A 13,322-nucleotide genomic window follows, 5' to 3' on the forward strand; every position below is an offset into this window, starting at 1 on the left:
CAGTTCACTCATGCCGCTCTTTGTCCTTTCAGCAATGTGACTTGGTCAAGAAGATCAGAGACAACTGTCGTAAGTGCAATTCTTTAAAAAAAAGCGTCCATCATTTCTATAACATTGCCATGTGAACGTCGAACTTTTCTCAAGTAAAAACTTAAAAAATATGCGTTTTTGCTCGAAATGTCGCATAAACGGGACCTTAATGTAATTTTGTTTTTGCAATGTGTCACTAAATGACTGTTTTGTGTCTTTTCCTTCACCAGCTTGCTGTTATGGTAAGTATGAGGATTTTTTTTTATAGCATTATGATTTTCAATTACTGTCCACGTGTCTCACCAACTGACATCCGGTCAACGACCTCGCCCATCAGGTCAACAAGAGTGCCCGCTCTACCCGACGGAGCTGGCCTTCGCGCTGGACATCTCCCAGGGCGTGGGCCGCCCGGCCTTCAACAACATGCGCGACACAGTCGCCCGGATAGTCAAGGACATCACCATCACCGAGAGCAACTGTCCGAGAGGCGCCCGCGTCGCCCTGACCCTGTACAACAGCGAGGTGACCACCGACACCCGCTTCGCCGACTCCATGAAGAAGCGCAGCCTGGTGGAGCGCATCGAGGGGCTGCAGATCCCCACCTCCGACAAGCAGCGCAGCCTGGACACGGCCATGAACTTCGTGGCGCAGAACACCTTCAAGCGAGTCCGGAGCGGTTTCCTCATGAGGAAGGTGGCCGTCTTCTTCGTGGGCGGCCCGGCCGGGAAGCCGCAGGCCATATCGCAGGCAGCGCTCCGCCTCCACGACGCCGGGATCGCCACTCTGCTGTTGGTCACCCGCGAGGACAGAGCGCTTAGCAGAGCAGTGCAGGTAAATCCCAACCTTTTAAATGTCTTGTAAGGAATATTACATTGGTGAAGATTAAAATACGAGTTGTATTAATTTCTTCTTCTTTTCTTTGAACACAAGATGAACAACACAGCCCTCGCCCAGGTCATCGTCCTCCCCGCCGCAGGAAGCGCACAGTACCAATCAGTCCTTCAGAAGGTCATGAACTGCCACGTTTGCCTGGGTAAGACTGTTTCTGCACAGCAACATGTTTACAATAGTGCTCTTTGTCAATATTAGCCAATCGTGTTGTCAGGTTTTAATTCGCTTTGTCACAAAAGCAAATCAAATTTTATTGTCAAAAGGTTTTGGTTATTTAGAAGCACTTGGTACAATCAGTCAAACTCTGTTGGAACGTTAAAAGGAACGAGCTGGAATGTCTTGTCCGGCCAAACAACAATCAGGAAATAGACGTACATGAGGACCAAACTGCCAAACGTTAGATTTCTTACTTACCCTGATAGATAAACGAGTATTAATCACATGCATGCTTTTCCAATAAGTTCACCAAAGGCTCAATGAAGTTGGTATATCAAATCAAATGTGGGTTTTTTCTTTTGCTATATCCAGTGGATAAATTATTCCAATCTCGTATCTCCTTTAGTCCAAAAGTACCAAAGAATCATGGATCAAACTAAAGTCTGATCCTTTCTCTTTCCCCTTTGAAAGACATTTGCTCTCCGGACCAAATCTGTGACTACGAGCCGCCGCAGACCAACCGAGACCGTCGATCTTTCACCTCCGATGTGGACATCGACATGGCTTTCGTCATGGACAGCTCCGAGTCCACCTACCCAACCGTCTTCACTGAGATCAAGCGCTACATCGCTCACATCGTGGAGAACCTCCAAATGTCTTCCAACCCGACGTCCTCCCTTCACCACGCCCGGGTGTCCGTGGTGCAGCAGGCGCCCTACGAGTTCGTCCACAACCAAACCGGCTCGCCCATCCAGGTGGACATCGGCCTGACCGCCCACGGCTCAGGCCGGGACATCGTCAAGTTCCTGCTGGAGAAGACCCCACAGCTGGAGGGCGGCCGTGCCCTCGCGGCGGCCATCGAGTCGACGGTGGAGCAGGTGTTCGAGAAGGCGCCCCTCCAGCGGGACAGGAAAGTGATCACCGTCTTCGTGACGGGAAGCGTGGAAGAACAAGAGGAGCAGTTGATCCGCATCGCCACTGAGGTCAAGTGCAGAGGCTACTTCTTGGTCATCATGGCCGTGGGCGAAACACTGCGCGCCGGAGACATTAGCGTCTTGTCTCGCATGGCCAGCGAACCTTCAGACGTCTTCTTTAAGAGGCTGGACGGCGTCTCACGCTTCTACGACAGACACATCCTAACCTTCGGTCAGCTGCTGCCCAAGTATATCACCTGTGAGTTCAAGCCAAGCTTTCAACGCCAGTTTGTCAGACGGTTTCTTTGCGTCACTCTAACCGTCTCCCGGGGCTCCCGTGTCCTATTTTGTTTGTCTTTTCAGTTGAAAATGCTTTCTACATGTCTCCTGAAGTTGCTAAACACTGCAAGTGGTTCCAGAACGACCAGCCTCAGAAACACCCCTTCAAAGTGTCACTGGATCAGGAGTAAGTCTCTCCAGTTGCTCATGCACTCACTGTTTTGGCCGTTCTTATATTGTTTTTATATAAGAACCAACACCTGCTTCACGCTCAATGTGTTGATGCACTTGTAGGAAACACGTGAAACTTCATGAAAATCACCAAGCGGTCCATCAAAGCAAGCACAAAGGTAGGGCTGGGGAAAGTTTCAAACATTTCCGTCCACACTTCTCCGTAGCCTCTATTTCTAAATCAAGCGTGTGCGCAGTGGTAATCCGGCGTCCTGTGCTTTGTCCGACTCAGACGCAGATGAGCTGCACGTCTCCAACGTCACTTCCAGCAGCCTGAGGTTGCGCTGGAGCAGCGCGGACCCCAAACTCTTCGTCTACTTCGAGGTGGCGGTGACACGACTGAGCGACCACGCTCTGGTGCTGAAGACCAACGTTTCGGGCACCGAACTCTCCGTGGACAACCTGGAGAGCGCTCAGACCTACCACGCCGTCGTCACGGCGTACACAGCAGAGGGCCACACCGTCTCCACCCGCAAAGGCATCATCACGACCAGTGAGTCTATGAGCACGTTTTGAGTAAACGTTTTATTTGTCTTTAGCAGCGGAGGAGGATCACGTTGTGAAGCAACTGTCACAGGGAATTTGACTCATAATCTAGTGCCTGATGATCAAAAGCAGAATCTCCTTCTGTTGACTCGTGGTTTTTGATTAGCTACGCGAGTCGTGGCTGCCATCTTGGATGAGGACCCAGCCCTCCAGTGCATGCACGTCTATTGTCGAAGGGAGAATATAATCATAACTAACTGAATTTAAAATCAGTTTTCATGCAGTTTGATGTGTTGCACAAAGCAGATGTGCAGTTTTGAAAAACACGACATTGTGGACTAAAACAAAGGCTACGTCTTGTTTCAAGTTAGGACACTTGTTGGCCCACAATCACAGCAGATGCTATGTTGTACATTCATTTCACAATCACCAATTGTGACTAAAAATGTGGCAATAGAGAAACACCCCCCCCCCCCCCCCCCCAAATCGTGTATTTTGCAATCCGATATAAGTTTCATCCATCTTAATCTGAAGCAGCTGCACAGAAATATATTATCTGTTTTCTTTTTACTTCCACAGCATCAGGTTACCAATAAAAACTGCAACTTTACAGTTTAATTGGTTTTCTTTTACTACTTGATTTACATCCACATGTAGATATAATTTACACGCGTACTCTTGCGAAGCCCATGTGGCCTCGTGTGACGCCAACAACCATGCCGCCCTACAGTACACCCTGGGCCATATGCCCATTAACATTAGCGATCATAAATCCCTGAGCTTGCGCCATTTCGGCTCGTTTGCACGTTTCAAGTGAAAACGCAGAGTTTTTGTCATACGCAACTGCAGCGTTTTCACAAGTTCCACATCGGAAGCCTTTTTCAGACCGTTTCAAAGTGTTTTCAGTTAAAAATGCGAACAGGGCCTGAGCAGGACTGGCCGTAACAGTCAAGCAACGAAAACTTGGATAAGGAGGAAACGTCTTTTTGACCTGAAGAAATCCCCAAAACATGCATGGATGCACGCGCTGCAACCACATCCCAAGTCAACGTGCACCCGACTGACGATATATTGAATATTGACGAAGAGCCAAAGCACTATATAGATTTAAACTTCTTAGTTCTTGGCCTCTTTGCATCCCCCACTACATCCGAAGGTCTGAAGTCGCTCCTCTCTGACCTCTGCTCGTTTGCCTTGGCAGAAGCAGCGGAGCACAAGCCAGCCCGGCCCGGCGCCAGCGCGGTGAACACCACACCGCTGGACACACCCCAAACCGGTGAGTGGCTGTCCACACACGTCTAACGCCATGGAGGGGGAGGGGGGGGACGTCTCGTTTCTGCAGTTATCCTCGCTGATCTCGTCCACCTATCAGAACGAGCGGCGCAGAAGTCGGAGAGCAGGGGAACAAATGTGCCGTCGCTGAAGTAGCCCTCTTATATGGTTGTGTTTGGCCGCGTTTCCCCAGGCAATGTAAACAAAACCTCATGTTTCAGCTTCAAGGACGTATAGCGCAGGAATAGTTCAACTGGAGTCCGCCACACGAACGTGCTCTTAATCGTCTGAGGAGTGTGTGCCAGAGCTGTAGGGAACGTACAGAGAACTGAAGCTTAACCCTTCTGCGTCTGGGTCGAACTGTCGTGTGATGAAAACAGATGTTTAGTGGGGTTTTTTTGTTTTTTTGCTTAAGACTCGGGGGGGACATACTCTTATGGAAGAGGTTTAAGGCCACTGTGGGGAAAAAAAACCCCTGAGTTCTGACTTCAAACTCAAAATTCTGACTTTTTTTTCTCAGAATTCTGACTTTTTAACTCAGAATTCTGAATTTCCAAGTCGAAATTCTGAGTCTAAATGTCAGAACTCAGGTTAGAAATACAGGGACAAATAATGAGTGTAGAAAAAGAGACGGTGTGCAGAGTGACATAGTTCAGTTATTTGTTTCTCTATGTGAGAGGTGATAGTTCTTTACTTTGATTTTAAAATACATACAACAGGTTGGTTTTTTTTGGGGGGGGGGGGGGTCAGCATGAAGGAAACAGACCAAAGAGTGGCCAACACATCACAGATATCGATGTCGCACTGAAGGAAAACCTTACATAAAAACAGTTTACAAGGTTTACGGAACAGTTTTAGAAAGCTTTTCGGCTTTTTAGGGAAAAACACGAGGTCTGAGGCCGCGTTTCCACGACAACGCCTGCACGTGAAAAACAGAAAACTGGCAGGCAGAAGGTCAAAACACACGAAAGGCAACACGAGGGGAAAAGGCAGGTACGACTGGTGTAAGAACTCAGACGAACTGGCAACTGGAAGAGAGGGAGCTAAATACACACACTAATGACAACGACAAACAGCTGTGATCAGGGAGGAGGAAGCAGGAGAGCACAGGGGGCGGAGCTAAGGGGAACACAGGGGCGGAGCTAAGGGGAACACCGGAGGGGAGGAGACAAGGCAGAATCATGACAGTCTGCCTCCAGTGTTTCATGACTCCCAGTCCACATTCCCAGCTTGACATGCTATTTACGTCGTTTTCAGTGTTTCTGCTGTTTCCATGGAAACGGACGCCGCCTTCTATATAAACGCGCAGTTTTCCCGAAACACAAACGATGCTTTTTCACTTGAGACGCCGTCGCGTGAACGTGACCTCGGAGCATAGCTGGGACTTGTAAACTTTCACACTCGCTTTGTTATCGATCATTTAAAACGGACGACAGGACTGATTTATTTCTGGGCAGTGAGTTGATTGTTGAACCTGGACCGCACAGCCAAGCACAACCAAACAACTAAAATGAACTAACATAGTCATAGTAACTGTAGTGACCACTAACTTTTCAATTCACCCATGAAACTTCAAGAATTAATCCCTCTTTACTGACTACCCTGAGTTTGAACCCTGCTAATAATACGATGGTAGTGTCATGTCGAATGCTATTTCTTTTGCTATGTGAATAGAAAGACTTGTTTGATCACCCTCCTTTAACTCCTTCATATTTTTTTTTATTATTAGCCGCAACTTTTAACCACACAAAGTAACTGCTGATGTCTCAAACGGTTGTGGATTTAACCTGAACTCATCCTCTCTCCCTGTCTGTCGTCTATCACTTGCTCTTCTTGTTTGTATGTTGTTGTTGTTGTTGTCCTTTGCATGTTCCAGTTAATGAACTCGCAGACCCGTGCTCACTTGACTTTGACGAGGGAATGCCGTGCAAAGACTATGAGGCTAAGTGGTTCTATGACAGAGAGAGCGGGTTCTGTACACAGTTCTGGTTTGGAGGTTGTGGAGGCAATGAGAATAGGTTCGACACTGAGACCCTCTGCCTGAAAAACTGCATGAGGTCAGGTAAGTGGCTGCCGCTGCTGCCCGGAGGCCTGGAGGAAGCTCTTACAGCCCGATGTCAATGAATTACTGAATTAACGAATAAATGTAGCACCCTTGGTGATCAGGTCAGGACATAAATTGTACGAAGCCTTTTAAAAATAGAAAAACATACACAATTAGACAGAAACAGATAAATAAAATTTCCCTTTTTAAGGATTTCTCGGCCTCGGCTTCATAAAAAGACCAGTCCAAAGTTTGAGAACAACGATAACAGAAGGAGGTCCAAACAAAAAGGTCAAAAATAAATTGCAACGGTCCAGTATAGATCAGATAAAAGCAGGCAGAATAATTTCCAGTTCAGCTCTGGAGACAATTGATGATGATTGATGGTAAAATGATGAGCGAATCAAACCGTTTACAAGCAGACGCAGATTTAAAGGCTGGCCTGTGGAGAATGCAAGGTATCGTGACGCAGGTTCGACTGCTGAGGATCAGAAACAAAGACGTTCAGGAATGAGCCTCTCAGGAGAGCATTGCAACGAAATGAATAATAAAGAACATTCCATAAAGCAAGAGAGATAAATTACACATACTGGCAGATTTAATAGAGACGTATAACTGAATGTCATCAGCATAAAAAAAATATACAACACAGTTTAATGTGTCTCTGGCTTTCAAAACAGTATACATGGAGCCGTCACATTTTGATCATTGCAGCCACCTTTAAAAACTTTTCCTGGTTCCTTAGTTGGTTCCTGTAATAAGAAACCACGTTGTGATTCATGATAACGAGTAGCGCTCATGCTAATTCGGGTGAATTTTGATTCTGGGTTCTAGATTTCCCTGTTATGTAAGTGCAAGTTGTATTTGTCTTTAATCAGCTGGGGGGAACTCCAATTCCAAAGACATTACAATAATGTGGCACTAATTTCAATAAAGGCAGGATTTGTTGATATGATGTAATATTAGTGATAATATTGTAAAAAAAAAGACAGAATAAATACAGAAATTAATCTTCCTGATAGGAATTGTTAACATATCCTCCTTAAAGAAGAATTTCTGGTGTTTCCACAGAAGCAGAACCTCAGCTGAAGATGCCGCAGGTTGAACAAGTGAAGATCCTCCCAGTTCCAGGTGAGTTTCATGGATTCTCTACTATTCCTTCCCGTCAAACGCACTTTTCTCGAAGAAATGTCAGAATTTGACATGGATGCATGTGTACGGCGCCGCAAACGCTGCCGTGAGGGAAAACCAAAAGCCATTTCCGCTCGGTCTGGAGAATCCACATCAAACACAATCCCAGTCCAGCGTTTTGTCGACAGACCTCCCTTAATGTGGAGCGTATATCCGGACATCAAGCCACTATATGGCTGCTATGTCATTCAGTTTCCACAAGCTGCGCAAAACAACTAATCCATTGTGTGGAACCACGAGCGCAGCCGCCTTGGCTCTGACGATCCAAACGACTGACGGAGAGAACAGCATGGAAAGAGGGGAAGGTTGTTCTTTTGTCAGAGGGGCGAGCCAGATCGTAACCGCAGAGAAAATGAACGGAAAGCCTTGTTCACTGCTTCATTGTTTCTTTGGCAGCAGTTCTGGCGGCGTCTGCCAAAACCTCGTAGGGAGAAATCCGTCACCAGACACCACAAGTATTGCAAGTCGACTTGAAAATGAGGATTTAGCATCTAATGACGAGAGAAAAGTTAAGAAGTGGAGTTGTGGAAGTGATTTATACGAAAGATTTAGGAGAAAATATAAATTATCCTGCAGGAGTCAAATGACCAGTGTATTTTCAAACCACGAGTGTAAGTTTAGAAAATACAGGCCACAGGAAAAAAAAAAAAAGACTTATTCAGTCCCCATTTACACATTTTAATGTAAAAACAGACTCATTGAAAATGGATCTTTTTGAAAACGGCGCCCAATGTTCGTCTGTCCCTACGAATGTCTGTGTTTTCCCATTATCGATGTATTTTAATGTATTGTTCTCTGCTGCACGTGTGTCTGTGCTTTTATCACAAAACAAACAACAGCGCCAACTCGTGGCACTGCGATAGGTTGGCCATATTTTAATTTACAAGAAAAGAGGACAGCATTTTTCGATTGGCCTGTCGAGGTTTATTCAACATATTGTGCCACAATAATCTCTCTTCTGCAATCATTGGTACAAAAATAATGCCACATTTCAGAAATTACACAAGTATATAATATCAAATGTTCTCTTTTCTCTTTCCAGAATAAACTACAAATATAAATATTTCAAATGTGACTCTTGTTAGACAATGTATCTTACCATTTTGTTTTAAAGCAATAATGTAAAGCAAGAGCCTTCCAAAGATACTACTTTAACAAACAACATCCACATGTTAATATAGTGGGAAATTGTATTTTTACCATTTCTTCTGACGGGAACAACATGTGATTTGTAGACAGATTATAGGCGATTCTGCTCCCACGTCAAGATTTGTAGATTATTTGTGAGTTTTGTGCAGGCGGGGGATTGAGGAGTACTTCACTTGCAAGAGATTACTGCAGTAATCTGCACAAGGGTTAGCTCAGGGTTATCTAAGCACCCACCAATTTAAACACGTTGATTGAAAGGCAGTGAAAAGTGGACAATTGCATAGAATTTGAACGTTGAAAAGTCGGACGATTCCAGTTAAAAGGAAAAAGATCAAAGGAAGTGAAAGATAATATAAAAACCACACTGTTTCTAAAAGCTGGTGGTTTCCATGTCATTTTCTTTCGCAGCGTCCTCCACAGCCGTAAACATCTGCCAGCTTCCCAAAGAGGAAGGCACATGCGCCAAATTCGTCCTCAAGTGGCACTTCGACGCGGCGAGCAAGAGCTGCACGCGCTTCTGGTACGGAGGCTGTGGTGGAAACCGGAACCGCTTCGAGACACATGAGCAGTGTGTAAACGCTTGTGGAAATGCAGGTAAGAACTCTTTTAGATTTTTTTAGTCCTCTACTCAGCGGGCAATCAAACTTCAAAGATCAAAGATCTGTCATGTGCGTTGGCATTGAGGTTGTTATTATTGATTCCTACCAACGAAGAATCCAGAGACTGACTATTAAAAGTATGAAGGAGTCAAACCAGAGGCTTGTTTTGTGTTTTCTCAATTCTGCTTCAGACCTCAAAACGTAGACGAGAATTCTGAACCAGTGGTAAAGACGGTATGCTCTTGCTATGTGTGCTTTCTTTGAAAGACTCTCGGAAAAAAGAAAATGTGAAAACAGTTAGTAGTTAGTGAAAATCCTTCCATGGTATCTGGTCATTGTCACATAATTCCTGCCTCTGATTGGCTCGCCGGGCCTCATGCTGGAGTGAGTAGTAGCCAATCAGAGGCAGAGTAGGGTTGGGTCATGGCTTCATCATCCGAGGGGCAGAAAAAGGCTAATCTGGCTCATGGATACTGCTGAGTGGTGCATCTTGAGGGATTTGGAAGTGGGTGTACAGCGCAATACTGAGTGGAAATCAAAAAGTTATACGGCGTACGTAAGATATTGAATTCTTGAATTCTGTGGTCTTGCGTCGGCCGTGAATCTTGAGGGTAGGACGAACTTTACATAACTTTCTGACGCAAACGAGCCGTGGGGTTCTGGGAAAGTGTGGGAGAGGAAGTCTTGTTCAAAAACCGTTAAAAAACAAACCCGGCAGTGTGTGAAGTACTGGACTTATACAATTTCACGAGGCTTTTGCAGCTGCCTGAACGTCACTCGTCCACCAACTGGACGCGATATCCATCCCGTCGGTCGTTCATTTGATGTGCAGTCGAGACCTAAAGTCTTACCGTGTTTTTCCTCCGATTTCTCCGCAGCACCGGTGAAGCGAGGAGTCATCGCTTCAATAAGAACATAGGACAGACGTGACCGACGTGGCCAGCTTTTACCTCTGTTCAGTGGATTCTGAGGGAAGGAAGCCTCCACGATGGCCATACTGTAAGAACGCAATACCAAAGCAATGGTGGCTGCACTGGATTCCACAATCATGGACTTTATCCCCCAAAACTTCTTGAAGTAGTAGTTTGTTTGTTTTTTTTTTTAATTTTTGTTCATATTTCCACGAAATGAAAAGAACGCGACACAATTTTCTGCATGACTTGTTTTAACTGGTGCTACATAGTATATTTGTTTTACGGATCAGTGACACGATACACGGTTGGGTCATTTTTTAATTTTTTTTTTTATTTTAGGAAAAAAACAGGCAGTCTTTATATCGAAACATAAATCGTATATGAATATCTTGGACAAAAAAAGAAAAGAAAACGAGCAGAACTGGCATTATTCAATGTAGTAATCTTTTTTTTCCTGTCTTACATTCCACGCTCACGTTGGTTAATAGTTCCCCTCCTCACTTCATCCCTGTGGAATCTTCACTTCGCTATCTCGCCGTCACGCCACCCACAGCAATGTTTACACAGGTCGAGTGTGTATTTAAAATCCATTTAAATTCCATTTAAAACGGTGCACTTCTGAAACCCGCCGCCTCGGTCACAGCATCTCCAGCTATTGAAAGACAGAATGTACTTTGTCAAGCTGTTTGTATTTTTTTTTTTTTCCTTGTCTTGTTTCATTAGGGTTTACTGAAGTATGTGTTTCGTCTGGGTGTCGGGGAAATAAAACTGAATTAGACTTTCTAATAAAACATGAGCAACTGATTCATTTCTTTCTTGTTTTGAGTTAAAGGTGGCTCCACCGCCGGCGCCGACATTGTCAGCAATTTTAGAGCAGGATCACTTGAAAGAAACCATGAATGAGAGGGCGAGAAGCCAAATTGGGGCTTCAAGTGTCAAAGTAAAACCTCAGTATGACCAAACATCATTAACAGTAGTGACTCTGAAAGTTAATAGTATAATTAATTCATTAATGTAGACGAAATTTAGACATACAACTAAATATTAGTGGTGTTTAATGGCTCTGGTTTCTTCCAATCGTCGATAACGCAAATATAAATAAGATAGTATTTCATACAAAAATGCAACACCTTCATGGTACAGTGATGCAGATGAAGGTAGCTTCTTTCATAATATAATATAATGATAATTCCTCAAACTTATATAGCGCTTTTGTATGCACTCCAAAATGCTTCACATAGCAAAAACAACAAAAAAAATTATAGCTGCAAGCAGCGTTGGCCAGGACCTCGCTCAAGCCGTCGTGTTTTTTTTATTTTTTTAGTGACTTTTATTTTGAAAAAACGGCGTCAAAACCAGCTAATTAGCTAGTGATTCGTGACCGCAGTGTCCCCATTAGGCTAACTACCAAATTTCAGCTCAATCGGACAATGTTTGCTAGCATGCTAACAGACATGCTAGGCCGCAAGTTAGCCAATCCACCTGAAAATCCCAGGTGGTACTCGGGAGGTGCCCCCCGAGCCGGAATTTGGTTTTACTTCAATTCTGGTGTGAATAACACAGCGCCTGCGGCCCGGCCAATGAAATAAAATAAAGAGTTCAGGGAAAAGCAAGTTTGAACAGGCGGCTGTTTTTAAAAACCTGCCGATCGTTCCTGAGCGTGTCGACAACATTGTTTCCAGCCCGTATAAACAAACATCGTTTTCAAAACGCTGTCACGTAAATGTGAAGCTTTTCTGAACCGAAGCACGGCAGGGCTGAGTAACGGAATCTGAGTCAAGTACAAAAAGACGTGTTTTATTTTACGTCTTATTTTACGATCCCTGGCCGTGTGTTTCATTATTGGGTTGTTTTTCGCCTGCAACTTTGCTAAAAGTTGAAGCTCATGCAGCAGCAGGAGACTCAGGAGAATCAGAATCAGAAGCTCCCCACAGATTAATTTCTCTCTTTCTGCCCAGCAGCTGGAACAGTTTGTTTTACTAAACAGTGGTTTGGACTTCACCCTGGAAAACTCATTTTCATTTGCAAGTTCAAAAACATGTTAATACTGATGTCTCTCAAGTGGTTAATGGGGTTTTTTTTTTATTGCATGAAATTTTTCCAGGTATTTATCAAATTAAGGAGTTGTTTAGGGAAAGTTGACTTGTGTACGTTAACCCTTTCCACCCTGCAGGCCTCGCATGTACGATTTCCAAGCTGCGTCTGGATACGACAGCTTTTAGACGCTTTTAGAAAGTTTCGAACTGCAGCGCACGTCGTTTAACACTTTGGACGCATATACTGATGACTGTCCCTCCATTGAATCCAGTGTTACGCTTTTTGAAAAGCTTTTAGAGAAACTTCACAATGTTGGGATGAGAAAATCTTCATCACTGGTGAGGAAATGCAGCATTTGTTCAGTGGTGTTGCAGAGCGCTGTGGGATTCACACTGGATCTGGAACACAGCAGCTGTTTTTTTTTTATTTTTCACCTCAACCTTTCCAGGATTTATATAACATAGGAGCAGCTGAGCAAGTTGCTTGCGAAGCATTAGAAGAGATTATATAAGAAGCAAAAGCGTGTTCTCAAAATGAACGTTGGCTTTTCAACAGAGGAGATATTCCAGCAGCAGAGAAGCTTGTTGTTGTTGAGACGAAGCCAAAAACTTAAAACTTATGAACTCACAAAGCTTCATGAAGTCATTTTTTCCCCCCAGAGAGTGTAGGGCTCCTGCACATGGCTGCACACTTGGCCTCGTTCTTTAAACATGTTTAAAAAAAAAAAAAAAAAAAAACTCACCATGTTTGGTTTTCTGCAACATAAAATTGTGGGCTGTTTGGCCAGTGAACCTCAAACCCAGTGTTCAGGACCGCCGTGCAAGATTTCTCCGTTTCCCTTTCCCAACAAATCTGATTGAAGCCAATGGGCGGTTGATGGTTGAACACTGCGAATAATTGAAATGTCCAACAGTCCTCTGCTCTTCATGATGAAGGCGACGCCGTCGTTCTCTGGTCAACTTCATCTCATGCTTTAAGCTTCGCATTGCGCAATTTCTTATGTGTCGTTCACACCAAACATGCATATTTTTTGTTTTTTATGGACAGAAGCTCAGAAAAGCTGCACAGAGCCAGAAAGTACTATAACGTTGAAACGCCACAATAAAACACACTCTGAGCACATTTCCAT

The 13,322-nt window shown here is 44.4% G+C and overlaps 1 protein-coding gene across 3 annotated transcripts in view; it reads left to right on the forward strand.

The window, feature by feature from the left end:
• Nucleotides 1-10,960, forward strand: part of LOC308131174 (collagen alpha-3(VI) chain-like) — an 83,838-nt gene extending 72,878 nt beyond the window's left edge. For all 3 annotated transcript variants that reach the window (XM_080497791.1, XM_080497792.1, XM_080497790.1), the window contains 12 exons: nt 33-69; nt 261-272; nt 368-861; nt 961-1,063; nt 1,549-2,250; nt 2,355-2,457; nt 2,565-2,620; nt 2,734-2,994; nt 4,189-4,263; nt 7,375-7,434; nt 9,052-9,237; nt 10,121-10,960. In XM_080497791.1, the coding sequence (XP_080353917.1) occupies nt 33-69; nt 261-272; nt 368-861; nt 961-1,063; nt 1,549-2,250; nt 2,355-2,457; nt 2,565-2,620; nt 2,734-2,994; nt 4,189-4,263; nt 7,375-7,434; nt 9,052-9,237; nt 10,121-10,161 (2,130 nt within the window). In that variant the 3' untranslated portion in view covers nt 10,162-10,960. The remainder of the gene's footprint in view (nt 1-32; nt 70-260; nt 273-367; nt 862-960; nt 1,064-1,548; nt 2,251-2,354; nt 2,458-2,564; nt 2,621-2,733; nt 2,995-4,188; nt 4,264-7,374; nt 7,435-9,051; nt 9,238-10,120) is intronic.
• Nucleotides 10,961-13,322: the final 2,362 nt, after the last annotated feature.

Source organism: Blennius ocellaris (assembly GCF_963422515.1).
Source record: "Blennius ocellaris genome assembly, chromosome: 6".
In the NCBI taxonomy this organism is placed as follows: domain Eukaryota; kingdom Metazoa; phylum Chordata; class Actinopteri; order Blenniiformes; family Blenniidae; genus Blennius; species Blennius ocellaris.